This window comes from Amborella trichopoda, chromosome 5 (genome assembly GCF_054954075.1).
Source record: "Amborella trichopoda isolate Santa Cruz 75 chromosome 5, AtrichopodaSantaCruz75HAP2 v2.0, whole genome shotgun sequence".
Lineage (NCBI taxonomy): Eukaryota > Viridiplantae > Streptophyta > Magnoliopsida > Amborellales > Amborellaceae > Amborella > Amborella trichopoda.
This window is the reverse complement of record NC_142340.1, coordinates 13,536,891-13,552,009: the sequence shown is the minus strand read 5'-3', so window position 1 is coordinate 13,552,009 and position 15,119 is coordinate 13,536,891. Positions and strand designations below refer to the sequence as shown.

At 41.1% G+C, this 15,119-nt stretch overlaps 1 protein-coding gene across 1 annotated transcript; it reads left to right on the top strand.

The window, feature by feature from the left end:
- Positions 1-558: 558 nt before the first annotated feature.
- On the top strand, positions 559-1,224 carry LOC148781969 (uncharacterized). The gene has a single exon (XM_088867942.1). It carries the CDS (start codon positions 559-561, stop codon positions 1,222-1,224), a length of 666 nt encoding a protein of 221 aa, XP_088724068.1.
- Positions 1,225-15,119: the final 13,895 nt, after the last annotated feature.

The following is a 15,119-nucleotide window of genomic DNA, read 5'->3' as shown; positions in this document are numbered from 1 at the left end:
AAACCAAATAGTCGGTCCCCTCCCTACAACTCATACGGCAGGTCTAGGGTCGCAGGCCATGCCTGTGGCTCTCCCAGCCCGCGTTAGGCGCCTCCGGGGTCATCTGGCTAATTTGGAACCCGTAGAACATTCTCTCTTGTCCTCCCTGATCGGAGAATTCTCTGTCACAGCCATCCTTTCTAGGACCTCAGACGGCCGCCCCTGGAAGTTCACAACGGTCTACGGTTCGAACTCACCTGCCCTTAGAACCGCTTTCTGGGCAAAACTCGACTGCCCGGCCTCACTCCCACTAGCCATGGCAGAATTCTCAAATTTCATCTCAAGAAATGAACTCCTCAATATCCCCCTCCAAGGGAACCTTTTCACCCGGTCTGATCACTCTCTCAGCCCACCCTCTCTAAACTTGATAGATTCTTACTCTCTTTGCTCTGGGACGATGCCTTCCCAGGATCCCTCTCCACAGCTCTTCCAAAACCAACTTCGGACCACTGCCCTGTCTTTTTAAACACCCAACCTATCCCCAGAGGACCTAAACGCTTTAAGTTTGAACTGTCTTGGATGAAAAACTCATCCCTCTCCTCCCTCATCCCATTCTGGTGGGACTCCTTCTCTTCCTTAGTTTCTGGTAGGGCAAGCTTCATCCTACAAACCAAGATCCAACTTCTTAAGAAATCTCTCAAAGAGTGGAGCAAGAACATCCTTGGGAAGTTCTCTCTAGTGAAAACCTCTCTTCTCAACTCCATCCAAGAGCTGGACAACCTAGAGGAATTCAGACCACTCTCCACTTCTGACAGCAATCTTAGAGCCCAACAAGAGTTGGACTATCTCTCCACTCTGAAGAAAGAAGAAATTTTCTGGTACCAGAGATCCAAAGTGAAATGGCTCAGCCTAAGTGACTATAACACAGGCTTTTTCCATTGGATTGCTAACTGCCGGTGTCGGGTGAACTCCATATCACTACTTAAAGTGGGTGATACCACCCTGGACCAACCCGACCAGGTGGAAGCAGCCATCCTGGCTTTCTACAAAGCTCTCTACGTGGCTCCTATCGAGCCTAGACCGAGAATGGTAAACCTACAATTCCAGTTGCTCATTCTGGAGTGGTCAAATTGGCTGGAACATCCATTCTCAGAAGAGGAAATTGTGAAAGCAATTACGGACCTTGGAAAGGACAAAGCGCCAGGTCCGGATGGCTTTCCATTGGCTCCCTTCAAGGCCCTATGAGAGACCTTTAGATTGGACTTCCTCAATTTCTTTGAAGAATTCTACCATAGGGGCATCATTCATAAAGCAATGAACGCCACCTTCATAGCCCTTGTCCCCAAAATGGAAGGAGCAAACGAATTAAAGGCCTTTAGATTGATCAGCTTGGTCAACTTTTCCTACAAGATCCTGTCTAAACTCCTGGCGACTCGTTTGAAAGAAGTGCGACCTTTTTGCATCTGCCTCTCACAAAGCGCCCTTATAAAGGACAGACAAATCCTAGATGTGGTCCTGGTCGCTCACGAGTGCCTTCACTCTCGTCACTTACTAAAAAAACTAACACTCATCTTTAAGATCGACTGGGAGAAGGCCTACGACCATGTGGACTGGTCACTTTTAAACGAGACTATGGGTAGAATGGATTTCGAGGATAGGTGGCGGAGATGGATGAGGGGTTGTTATTCAAACCCCCATTTCTCCATCTTGGTTAACGGGACACCTAAAGGCTTCTTCCCCTCTTCAAGGGGTCACCGACAAGGAGACCCCATCTCTCCTGTTCTCTTCACAATAGTTGTCGAAGTCTTTAGCCAATCACTTTCCAGATTGTACCAGGTGGGCCTCTTGAATGGCTTCAAAAGCAATGCAAGGGGCCCTCAGTCTCCCATCTGCAATACGCCGATGACACTTTAGTGTTCATTGACGCCAATTCTAAGGAAGTTGAATGCCTCCAAATGTTCCTTAGGAGCTTTGAGTTTGCCATAGGTTTCAAGGTTAATATGTCAAAGTCAACGATGATAGGGATTGCCCTCACCCCTGACAAAACCAGAGCCTTGCTCCTAGGTTGGACGTGCAAAGTGGAAGACCTCCCAACTAACTACCTGGGGATGCCCCTGGGCATTGGGAAACAAAAAAAGACTCAGTGGTCAACTATAATTGACAGAGTCGATTGATGGCTTGCTGGTTGGAAGGGGAGACGCACCACGCTTATTAAAGCCACACTCTCCAATACCCCTATCTACCTAATGTCCCTCTTCCATATGCCTGCAGCGGTAGCTAATAGACTGGAACAACTTATGAGGAACTTCCTCTGGTCTAGAGAGCCTGGGTCAAAAAAAATTCCAGCTCATCGCTTGGGACACGGCCTGCCGACCTCAAGGATGACTTGGGATTCGTTCCCTGAGAAAGCAAAACCTGGCTCTGTTGGGCAAATGGTGGTGGCGCTTGATGAACTCCCCTAATCTGCTCTGGTCACGAGTGCTCCAACACAAGTATAGAATCCCCCCTGAAGACTGGCTACCAGAGGGAAGGTCCCACAGCAGACCCTCGAGAGCTTGGAGATCGTTCCTCTCAATCTTGTCTACTTTTAAACAATCCAATTGGTTCCACCCGAGGTCTGACAGTAGGGTTCGATTTTGGTCAAACCTCTAGTTGGGACACACCCTCTCAGGGATCTTTATCCCTCTTTGTATTCCCTCACAACAAAGCCGCTATCCTGGATCTTGGAAGAACTTCAGCTGACAGGCAACATAAGAGTTTAGAACCCCTCTTTTAGGTGAGCTCTTCCTAATGCCGAACTCCTAGAGTTCATCCCCCTCTTGGCCTTGCTCAACAATTAATTTATTCTACCTTTAGGGCCAAACAGGATCATATGGATGCCAGACGCCTTCGGCTCCTTCTCGGTGTCCTCCTTCTATAGAACCTTACTACCATCTCATCCCTCACCCCTTCCGGTAGCTTACAAGGTTTGGTCATCTATAGCGCCACCTAAAGTGCAAGCGTTCAATTGGATCGCTTGCGTGGAAAAAGCGCTAACAGTGGACCAACTCAAGCGAAGAGGTATCCCTCTGCCGAACCGTTGCGTCCTTTGTCTAAAAGAAGAAGAAAACCACCCTCACTTATTCATCCACTGCGATATTACCCATTACCAGTGGAGGAAACTCCTTAACCTTTTTGGCTTGACCTAGGCCATGCCGGCCTCTATCCCCGGACTTTTTAACCTAGCAGACTGTTTACTGTGGCCCAAAGCTGGGAGGCTCCTTTGGAAGGCAGCGACGGAGGCCACGATATGGACTCTATGGATGGAAAGGAACACAAGAATATTTCAAGGGGCCCATCGCGATAATCCCGCCTTGTTCCACAAAATCCACACCCTCGTGACCTTCTGGGCCACCAATCACAAAACCTTCAAGTACCTCCCTTCCTCCCGCATCCTTGTCAACTGGCAACAATCTCTTCTACATCAGAACACTCAACCCACTCGCCATAGGGGATGGTCCCCCCTGCTGCGGGGTGCAATTAAGTTCAACTTCGACGGCTGCTCTTGCCTTGCTTATGGGCATTAAACTCTTTGAGCCTGCGTGGGGTCAACCACTTCTTGTGGAAGGGAATCAAACGCACTGGCAGACCATCTAGCTAAGGAGGACGCCATCACTCAAGCCGTAGCCACCACCTAAGCCTGGGAGACCCAACCACTCACACTTCTTCATCTCTGTTTGTCAACACCATTTTAAGCACTGCCCAGTCTGGCACTTAGCTCCCAAAGCCTAAGTAAACAGGGCCCCTACCTTTGTACTAGCCAACTTTTCTAGAGCACAGTTTGTACAACACTTGTTTCTCAGAGGTGTTATAAGCCTCCCACTGAGAGGACCGACCCGTGGGTCCTCTCTTATCACTATATGTATTTTTCTCCTCCATAATACAATGTTAACTTTTCTTCAAAAAAAATAAAATAAATAGGGATGACAATGTAGACAGAAAAAGCCGTAAACATAATTAATTAAATTTTATCATTAGTGCTCATCACACATTAGTCCTATAATGACTATAAGCAACAATACTGTGATTGCAGGACACCAGGAAGCCCAGACAATATAAATAAGGGACATGCATTATTGTTTGTGGTTCACAACTAAAATATGTCCATATGAGTAAAATTAGCCCACATAATAATCCTGCAGGTATACATGTAACATGTACCCATTACAATGACCTCAAGTTTTAGATGTCAATGTCAAATTCATTAGCAAATAGTAGATCTCAAAATTTATCACTCAGATGATTTTCTTCGACACCTACATGTAAACCAGCTTTATCATTAGAGGGTGGTGACCTGACCCATTCTTAGGTTCCTTGGATTAGTGGAAGCCTGCAAGGATCCATTGAGTTTGGCTCGAAACCGAATCTAGGCATCTCTAGGAAAAAACACTAAATTTTCTAGTTGATCATGAACAATAATAATTTGATGCATCAGACAAAGATCCAGTTTGCAAGATGAAGCAAGCAATAAACAAGAAAATGGATAGAGGGCATTTATGACAAAAGTTCACATTGAAGAGCTAGAATTAGCTTGCAAATTTGCAATAAGCAATACAAAGTCAGATTTTGAAAAATAAAAACTATTGAACAGCTTCAAATCAGAACCATAAATAAAACTAAGAATGGCTCATTGCTCTTGTACCACTGTGTGAATCCATAAAAACTTGAGATTATGCTCTAATCATACAAAAAAGGCAACAAGAAACTCTTAACAGAAGTCATAAGATCAGAACCCAAAACGATCTTAACATAAACAAAAAAGTAATCCCACATAGAGGGCACAACAACAAATTCCTATAATACTAAATGCAATCATAGAAATCTGAGATTATCCTCCAATAAAAAGAGAAAAAATACCACTGAGAAACTCTATATAATTTAGGCATATCTAGAAATAACCTAATTACTTTCTCTAACCGATCATTCCAGATAATTGGGGTAACCATGCCTCTAAGATGCATTTCATCAGAAGTGTACAATGCATCAAACAAAGACTTGCTCTGCCAGGCCAAATAAGCAACAAACTATAAGAAAATGCATAAAGGTCATTTATTACAAACGTTCACATAGAAGAGCTAGAATGAGCTTACAAATTGCAATAAGCAATAAAATCTGATTCTGAAAATAAAAACTATGGGCGACAACTTCAAATTCACACCATAGATAAAACTAAGAACAGCTTATTGGTCCTATGCCATTGGATGAATCCATAGGAACTTGAGAATACGCCTAAATCAAAATCAATGTCAAATTACTAGGCTAGGGCTCTTGACTCAGCCTCTGCCTCAGCTATGTAACTCCAGCCAGTCTGAGGGAACATTATTTTTTTTTTAATGTGCCTGAGTGGACTCATCCAAGTCATGCATGGGCCCAAAAAGGGCTCAAAAATTGCAAAACAAACGGTAATAATTTTATTAAAAAAAGTAAAATAGCAATAGAAGTTATAAACAGTATTAATACAAAAGATGGAAAGAATATAGAAGATAGAATATGGAATATGGAAAACTTTAATTTATACCATGAAATTAATCAAAAAAATCCAAAAAAAGGGAAAAGCAGAAAAACAGAGCATAAAATAAGAAAAATGACAAATCATCACAAAAAAGTAGAAAAATTACGTAGTAACATATTTATACATAAGGAATCGCGTTTGGGTTTAAGTAGCAGTTGAAGTTAGCAATGCTACATCTCAAGTTCGACTCCAACCGCAGAACTCTACCCAAAAAATAATATTTATGCATCATGTATTAGTGAGTTAGTAACAAAATGTATAATTTTTTTTCAGTTTTTAATGCACCTGAGTTTATACTTCGAACTCGCCTCGTTAAGGTACCGAGGCCGAGTAACTCCACTGAATTGGAGTCAACTCGGCCAAGTTTTTGAACACTGATCAAAATACAAGAACAGCACTGAAAAACTCTTAAGAAAGCCATAATATCAGAACCCAAACAGATTAGAAGGAAATAAAAATCTCACCCAGAAGAGTACAACAACAAGTTCCAATCTCACTGAGTGAATCCATACAAATCTGATATTATCCTCCTATCGAAACACAAAAATGGTACCGAGCATAAGATCAGAATCCAAAACATATTCATGAGGAAATAATAAACCTAAATAGAGAAACATAACAAGAAATAATAGTCAAGCCACATAAATGTCCCATATTCAATAGAGATTTGTTTCTCCAGTGCTACAAAAGATCGACTGAGATTTTATTTGCAAGAAACCCGAATGAAATCCTCCTAGAAGAACACATATGAAGATATTTCAGGTGACCCTCATAAATCACTATCTAAAGAACGACTGAAAAACAGAGTAGTCTTTTTTCTAATAGAACACCATTAGACCAAGAGAAAAAACGGTAGCCTCAAAAAAAAAAATTTAACAGTAAAGAGGAGGTTTTGCATGCAGTTAGAGAGTGATAGTTAAAAATGACATTTGCAACAGAGAATAGGTTTGTAGAGAGAGAGAAAGTTGAAGAAAATGTACTAGAGAAAGTGAGGGAAAAATGAAATTCGCTACATATCCAAGTTTGAGATGGAGAGAGAGAGAGAGAGAGAGTAATTGCAATCATAACTCTTCAAAACAAGAACAACTACCTTGAACTTTAGAGGAAGAACTATACACCTGATGAGTTTCATGAGAAACACCAATGACTCGTAATAATCAAGTCCTAGACCATATGAAAACAATTCTCTAGTGCAAGCCAATTCTCAATGTTGCCCACCCATGAGCAATTGAATTATCTCTGCAACAAAATATTCAATCCAAAACTAATATCAGATTACTTCATTCATTTGTGAAAATCCTAAATAAAACTAAGAGAATTCATATGAACCTCAAGGGTTGTATTTTGTGAAAGCAACTAAACGTAATAAAAAAGCTAGGAAACCGGATCAATGATTATGATATTACTCTAACAACAAGACATTTCTCGAAAAATGGCAGTCATATTGCAAGGAGAAACATATGGGAATAAAACTTTGAAGACCCGAGAAAACATGGATATAACCCAGAAATGGGTTTCCAGAATTAGGCGGAGAGCACCATGAAGCCATTTTAATACATTTGTTTGAACACTTGGAGAACAGCTGAATCGAAAAGCACCTCATCTATAGGCAACATCCTGTAAACTGACAAAGCCATTCCAAGACTTTTGTTTGAACAATTGGAGAACAGCCAAATCAGAAAGCACCTCATCTATAACAAGCATCCTGCAAACCGAATTTATCCTTCCCCCCTCCCTCCCAACCAACTGAATTCTGTTTGCATACATAACTTGACAAATTCATAATTCTTTTGTAAACTGAATTCCATTTGCATACTTAAGTAGACAAATTCGCAGTACAATCAAGCGATTGTGTCTATCGATCTAGGTGCATGGATTCAAAAGCTAGTTGGTGCTAAAACACACTCCTTTGTGGGTTTCTTGGAAAACAAAGGATGGGACCATGGGAGAATGAGATTAAGAAAGGTGGAGGCGTCCAGCAAAGAGAGCAGAGAGAGGGCTGGGAGTTTGGTTTTCTGAAATTGATAGAATGGTTGACATGGAGGAGAGAGTGAAAACAGGGAGCTGCAAACTCAAGGTTTCTATTCAATTAACAGAGAAAAGGAGATGGTACTTCTGAGGATCTCTTTTGTGGGGATGATTTCAATTGCATTTGACCCATCTGTCTAATTTTTTTTTTGGTACTGACCCAATCTGTCTAATTTGATACATCTCAGTGCAAAAGTTAGTTTTTTGTATGAAATTTGGTGTTGATTCAATTCAAGCCCACATGCAAGAAGTAAATTAAATCCATATAGGATAGATAAACAATTTAAAGGAAAAAAAAAATCATGTAGGATGGATTAGATTTTATTCACAAGGATATCAAAGTCGCAGATATCAAGAAGAGTAGACTGTAGCTAACAATCAATCGAGAGAGAGAGAAAGAGAGCACAACAAACTTTAGATGCAATAAATACAATCACTGGCAGACTGGCTCTAGCTCTACAAAATCCAATCAAACAAATAAGAGAACTTTCAAACTAATCCCATAATTTCAAGTGGGCTGAGAGAGAGAGTTTTGATTATTTCAGTTCTAGAATCTTTTCCATGTAACCAATCTTGCACAGATCATAAGAGACATTTTTTGTTTCATTTGATTACATGCATCAACTGAATTCAAACTCGAGCTGGATTATGGAAAAAAATTTGCCTTCATCAAGATCTTCTTGAACCAATTTTTGAGAACATGACTTGGACTCATAACTCAGCTCGCCCTTGCCGAGTTACTCAGGCAAGTCTGAGTGGACTCAACCCAGTCCTGCCTGAGGTCAAAAATAACCTTAAAAAAAATTGAAAAAAATAACAAACCCGAAAAAAGGAAAGAGCATTTTTTTGGTGTGGGGGGCAGGGGGGAGAAGGGGGGAGATAGAATTTGGGAAGATAGACAGCAGGAGAGTTCTCGGAGGATGAGAGAGAGAGCAAGAGAGTTCTCGGAGGATGAGAGAGATGAAAAAGAGGGCTGAAATGAGAGAGAGAGAGAGAGAGAGAGAGAGAGAGAATCACCTGCCCCTGGGCTAATGCAGACTAGTTATGTGATGATCCCCTGAAAAACTCCGTTCACTGAAGACTTGCTGAAGAAAGTAACATCCAAAGACATCCCAAACAAAAAGACTGGTGGCCGCACAAATGTTAGTGTTGAGCAACTCCATTGATGACTGACCAAACTAATCCACAATAGCCCTGTTCCTGCCAGCATCAAAACCATGTTTTTTGGAGGAAACCTATCTCTCATGACCTTCAACCTTTGCCCAACCAGCCCAAATGCTCATATTGACAATCAGAAGAGAGAGAGAGATGAAAAAAGGGAAGAGGATTCCCCTCCTCCATTTTATTTTGAGTAATAGTACTCAGGACAAGTACAGGACAGAATCACCCAAATCCTGTAGAAGTAGGGGTGCCCATACCGCCAAGTATGGGTACCACTACTCCACTTGGCAGGGTGCCAAGGCCGAATAACATGGCCAAGTTTTAAAACCCTATCATGAACAGTTACGTTTCCCCCTTTTCAGAAATTTGTCAACGAAGTGCTTCCGTTTTTAGGGAGATCAACTTGGGGCCATTTCTGAGATGGGGGAGATGCAGATTATGGGTATGAAAGGTGGTTTTGAAGAGTGAGGTGAAGAGACAGAAATCAGTCTCGAATGAAATCCTAGAGATAAGATAAGACAAGGAAAACAGGTCAGACATGCCCTTCTTGCATCCACCTCTTGGAAAAGAGAGAGATAGAGAGAGATCAAGAAAAGAGAGAGATAGCACGTGTTGTCACATTATTGAATAGGAAATTTTAGTAATCTAGAAAGGAATACAACCCAAACATAATCTATTGCTGTATCACTTAGTTTGATTCTCAACTGACACGTCGTTCCAAAGGAAGCACATATTTCATATTTAATTATATATAGAGAATTGCTTCTAGAAACATTTGAGAAGATTCCTGGCACATACCTAGTAGCTTGGAGCTAGGGTTTAGCAAAGAAGAAGATAGGGACGATCCAAAATTAGAGAAAAAATAAAAAACCAGATATAAAAGAATGAGCACTAGCTGCTCTAGGGTTTATGAATAAACTCTATAACCAAATAATGCTTAAGTACATCTCTTACATAAAAAAACACTAAATAAGACTTAATCATGGCCATCCATTTAATCTAATCATGACCATTTACTATAAAATATTTTAAAAGACATAAAGATCCTAAAAATTACAGCTTATGCCCCTAAGAAATAAAATGACTCAAGAAATTAATAAATATATAGGACAGATTTAATGACCAGTTTGCCTTTCTGGGGTTCCTCGAACTTCTTTAATGAGTGTATATGTCCTCCTTTTTTCCTATTATAAACATAGAAGTTCAAGCCCCTCGTGTTGGAAGTTGGGTCCCATTCGTTTCATTACATGGAAAGATCAGCGACTATACTCACTCCACTACTCAGTTCTCTAACAGATAACTCGCACTCAAAGGATTTCTTTCTTTGTGTACTCTGATTGACGCTCAATTATTGCCCGCGACTGACAAACGCGGAACTTCCCTCAACTACTCGACTAAAAGAACTCTTAGTTCTTATTCACCTAGGTTGAATTTTTCTATTTTGAGTTCTTAGATTCTCCTGAGCTTCGATTGATTAATAAGATAGTGGATTTATAACCTACCTACATAGAATTCTTATGTGATCCAGGATGCTGATCTTGATAAACCGAAGTAACAAAGATACATTAAGGTCTCCAAGCTTAGTTCACAAGATACATGGTGGTGGCGTGGTCCGACCTAGAACTACCACAACGTTTAGGGTCAAACTCATGTGAACCAATTGAGAAGGTTCCACATCCCTCAGTTGCATATCTATTTCCATTCCTGATCCTCCCTAAGGGAGCAAGGTTTTGTAGAGGAACAGTATAATCTTGGACTGCCCCCCTTCGCATGACCTAGAAAGAGGTTTGTGCTACTATAAGTCTTCTAAACTCCTCCCTCAGGACACTCTTGCATTGCCATGGGGATGGGGTAACCTTGACTTCCATAGGTCCTTGGTTCGACCTCCTAATGAGAATTTAGGTCCATGCGGGCGCCCTGACCGGCCCCAAGTCCAAATGAGAATGGAAGAGTAAAACCTTTGGCATATCTCTATCATAAATCCAAAGAACAACACTGGCTAAGAGGGTAATTTGGTTCAAATGGAAGGCTCTAAAAGGCAAGGGGAATGCCCAAATGGACATGGATAGAAGTAGTGTGAATAGATATGGTAACTTATGGCCGCACTGAGGATATGGCTCTTAATAAAGCAGAATGGCAGAACAAGATTTTGCAATCGACCCTAAATAGTAGGGATAAGGCTCAGATGACAATGAAACTAATCCATTGAAATTCACAGTAAACATAGACGACAAAAAAACCATTGGACATGGGGGAGACACATTCTCTCGTTTGACTAGTCACGGGATTAATGTGTGACACTATATTTCAAGTTCAAATCCCATTGCTGACCAACCACAACCCAGCCCCATCCATCCCAGAGAAAAGGAGGGTTGGGAGGGGTAAGGGGGGGTGGGGGAGCTCCGGACATGTTGTGGAGAAGAAGGTTTAACTGCACTAGTACTCACAAAGTTCCATTAGCAGAAAAAAAAAATTGCAATACCTTCAAAAGGTCGAACATTGGAGAAGGAGAGCTACTAAAAACAGAGTCCGTCTAGTTGCCTGCCTATTTAATGGGAGGCCTTTCCTACATTAACCAATGGTATGCATTCCAATACATCACAAACATGGAACTTCAAGAAATCTTGAACCTTGAACCTTGAAGTCTAAAACAAGATGACATCCACTTATACCGCAATAATATCCTCTAGGAATCTTTAATATTCTGCCCAATTGCCCAATGAGGCCTCAAACATTCCATGAAAGAATGCTCAATGCAATGCAACCATACCAATCACCACAACCACATCCACCCACCCCCCCAACCGCCCCACCCCTTCCCCCCCTCGGGCCCCATTCCTCCAATCCTACCACAGTTAATCACATGCTCCACTTTTGGAGTTTCTAGAAGCCGCGGACCTTCATCTCTTCCACCTACTTATCTAAGCTAAGCCATTCATTCAGTGCCTCCATTCCCCAACGGAACCCCCCATATCATAGCATTAGCAGTAACCTGCACAATCAACCACCTTTCTTCAATACACTTCACCTCCTTCCTCATGTCCACCCCATGTCTCAACACCTCCTGCTACTTCATGACCACAAGGCCATTCAATGAACAAAAAACCCAAGAAACAGACACTTCATGACCACCACTCCCACCAACCTAGAACAGATCACAAACATATCATCCTCCCTAGCAATTCTCTAGACACTGTATACTTCCCCCTAAAGCGGCCCCACCTCACATGTAAATGCAAGCTCTACTGCTGGAGTTACAAACATGATAAAAATTTGTAAGCCTGCAGCAGACTAACTACAATAGCTAGAGAAGGAACACTGAACTCAGGTTACATGACTTTTGCGACCCAGTGAACAATAAAAAACTGACAGTTTTACTCTTAAATTTAGGACTTCTTTTCCTTTTTTTATTGATACAAAAGGAGATTGCTACATTAAATTGCCCAAGGGCAAGAAAACTGAGATGTTGATAGTTTGGGGGGGGGAATGAAACATGGTTGTTGGAAACGGGATTGGGAATGGTTCCAGGATTGGGAGCAGGATCATCATAACGAAGCTACCAAAGAGATCCCTACATTTGGGATCGTTGTGTGTTACAGCCTCAAACATAGGAAACATGGTCCATGTGTCTTGGGGATAGAGTTCCTCTACTAGATGGGATCAATTGTTATTATATTGGAGAGTAAAACCTCTGATTTGAAAATAAAGTTCTCGGGCGCAAATTTTTTAATTTCTTAACCAGGGGAGCACAATAGGAAAAATGAATCAATATGGTATGGAGCAAGGGATAAATTTTATAGGAATGAGCTCCATTTACTTGGAAAAGGAGATCTTTGTTAATTAATAATATATAACCATAAAGTTCTATTAAATAATAAGGAACTTTAAATTATTCCATAATTAATTAATATTAATACAGTAGATAAATCAATTCATTAGATAAATTATGTCCATTATAGTTTTAACTTCTAAGTACAAACGTATGTTGCACTGCTGCCATCTTTTTCTTTGAATAGCTGTGTAAGAAAAACCCAAAAGTACATATACATGAAATAATTTGCTTTGTATTATTGCTTACTAAATAAGCAAAGGAAGACGGAGCATTCGTTTTGGAGGACTGCAGGGAATCTGGATGCAATATATGGTGATCCTTGTGCTCCAATGTAATGGAATCTAGATCTTAGGATCGAGAACCACATCACTAAGGAATTAGATCCTATAGTCGCCGGGAACACAAACATTCTTAAAGAAAACTCGTTCCCTTGACAAGGGAGCAAGATTTTGAAGGCCAAAAAACCGAGATGCTTGAGAGATCCATTCCAGAAGCGACAGAATCAAGATCCTAGAAGAAATCGCCTACCAAAGTAAGCGATCCCGGTTACTAAGGAACGAAATAGAAAACATAAAAAGCATCACAAAGGATCTCAAAGGAATGGCCCTAGAGAGAGGACATGCCTTCAATTGCCCTTATGTGTTCATGTGAAATGCTGAAAGTGACTGATCTATCTCGAAAAAGATCTTGGGCTTGGGTTAAGACGGTAGCAAGTGAGTTTTCATAAAGCCACACCTCAAGATCCAGTCCTACGTAACTTTGTCGAAAAAAGAAAAAAGATCGTATATTCCATCCATGATGTTCACTGACCTCAATGCGGGTGAGGATCTGTGAAAGATCTCAAAAAAGTGTGCATTGTGAGAAGGGCCAATGCTTCATCCTTACTAGCATCTCTACTAATACTACCCATTGGACTTGTATGTGTACGGCAAATAAACTCCAAGAGGTCTGTAAGGACTTCGCCAACAGCTAATGGATAAATCTACACACTCCTAACAGAGTCTTTCTCCACGTAGGGTTTTCCAGCACCCAGATATGCAACACCACCAGCCATCTTACTAGAACCACCACTCACAAACCCCAAAACTCTTTCAAGAAAGGGATACATGATCATATTCTGTTTCCTTGTCCCCACAACTTCAGCTTTGGAATACTAACCTTCAAAGAATCACATGTTTCATTGTTATCAAATACCCCAAAGGATGGCAGGAAGGGTAAACTTCCACAAAATACTCTCCTTCCATAAGAATGAGCAGAATTTTCAGCTGAATAACACCTCTTGAATTGATTTAAATTGGATCCAAGGAAACCCGAAAGGTTTAGCATGTATGCCCAGATTATCCAAGCAAAAGGACAATGAGAGAACAAGTGTCTCAACATCTATTCTGTGCCATTAAACATAAAACAAATGCATACATCTATGTTGTAGGTGGTCAGCTATTAAAACTTTGTCCAACACCAGCAGCCACCCAAAGCATAATACCCATTGTTTTAAGTTGCGGCCACATTGCCGCATATGCAGCAGCAGCATAATGCGCTATGCACCCCAAAGCGCATCGCATAGGGATGCGCAGATGCACTTTGGTGGGATGCGCCTGCATATGCAGCCGCAGAGCATAGCCTATATGCACTGCATAGCTCAGGGGCTAAAATAGAGCCCACGAGAATGGATACTTTTGTCATTTTCCGCTCCCAAATTTTGGGGGTATTAATCATCCCCCCCCCAACGGAAACACAAAAAATAGCCACAAATGTGGCCGTTTTTGGATCAAACGGAGAGGGAAAAAAGAAAATTAGCAGACATTTAAAAAACAAATATCTGTCGATTTGCTCTGAGTGTTTGGGGGTTCTAATAATCCCAAAAACACAACAAACAGTGACAAATGTGGCTGTTTTTTTATCAAACGAAGATGGAAAAAAATTGGAAAAAATTTTCTTTCTAAAAAAATTGAGGATATGCTCTAGGTGTTGGTTGGGTTGTCAATTTGGGATTAGCTTGGGCTTTGCTTTTGAAGAAGTTCGATAATATGATGCGTTCTAAGTTCTAATGTCTTTTATAAAATTAGTTTCAAGTTTCTAGTTTCCACTTTCGATTTCCAATGTTTTCTATCAGGGGATTCAAAGTCTATGACAATTGATAACATTTGTGTCAATCAATAAATCAGATACTTCCAATCACATAAATCACCACCATATAGTTTCCATGCATTAACCTATTTTTTGTGATTTTTTAGAATTTTTATATTTATTGACCACATCGAGGTGGTGCACCCGCATCTAGACCACATCAGTCCCACGACCGCATCGGAAGCGCATCCCATATTTTAAAACAGTAATAATACCCTAGGGGGTACCTTGGTACCCCAATCCATTTGCCCCTAGAGGGCGTCCAAATTCCCAACATAGCACCTGGGTACATGCTTTCACTGAGAATTCCCCCATTTGTATCGCCACACAAGTTTGTGAGAACAGTTTTAGGGATAGAGACAGAATCCAGGCTCTACGAAAGGGAGCATAACTCTTCAATCTCTTGACCATCCACAATAATTGCATACCATACCACCCCAT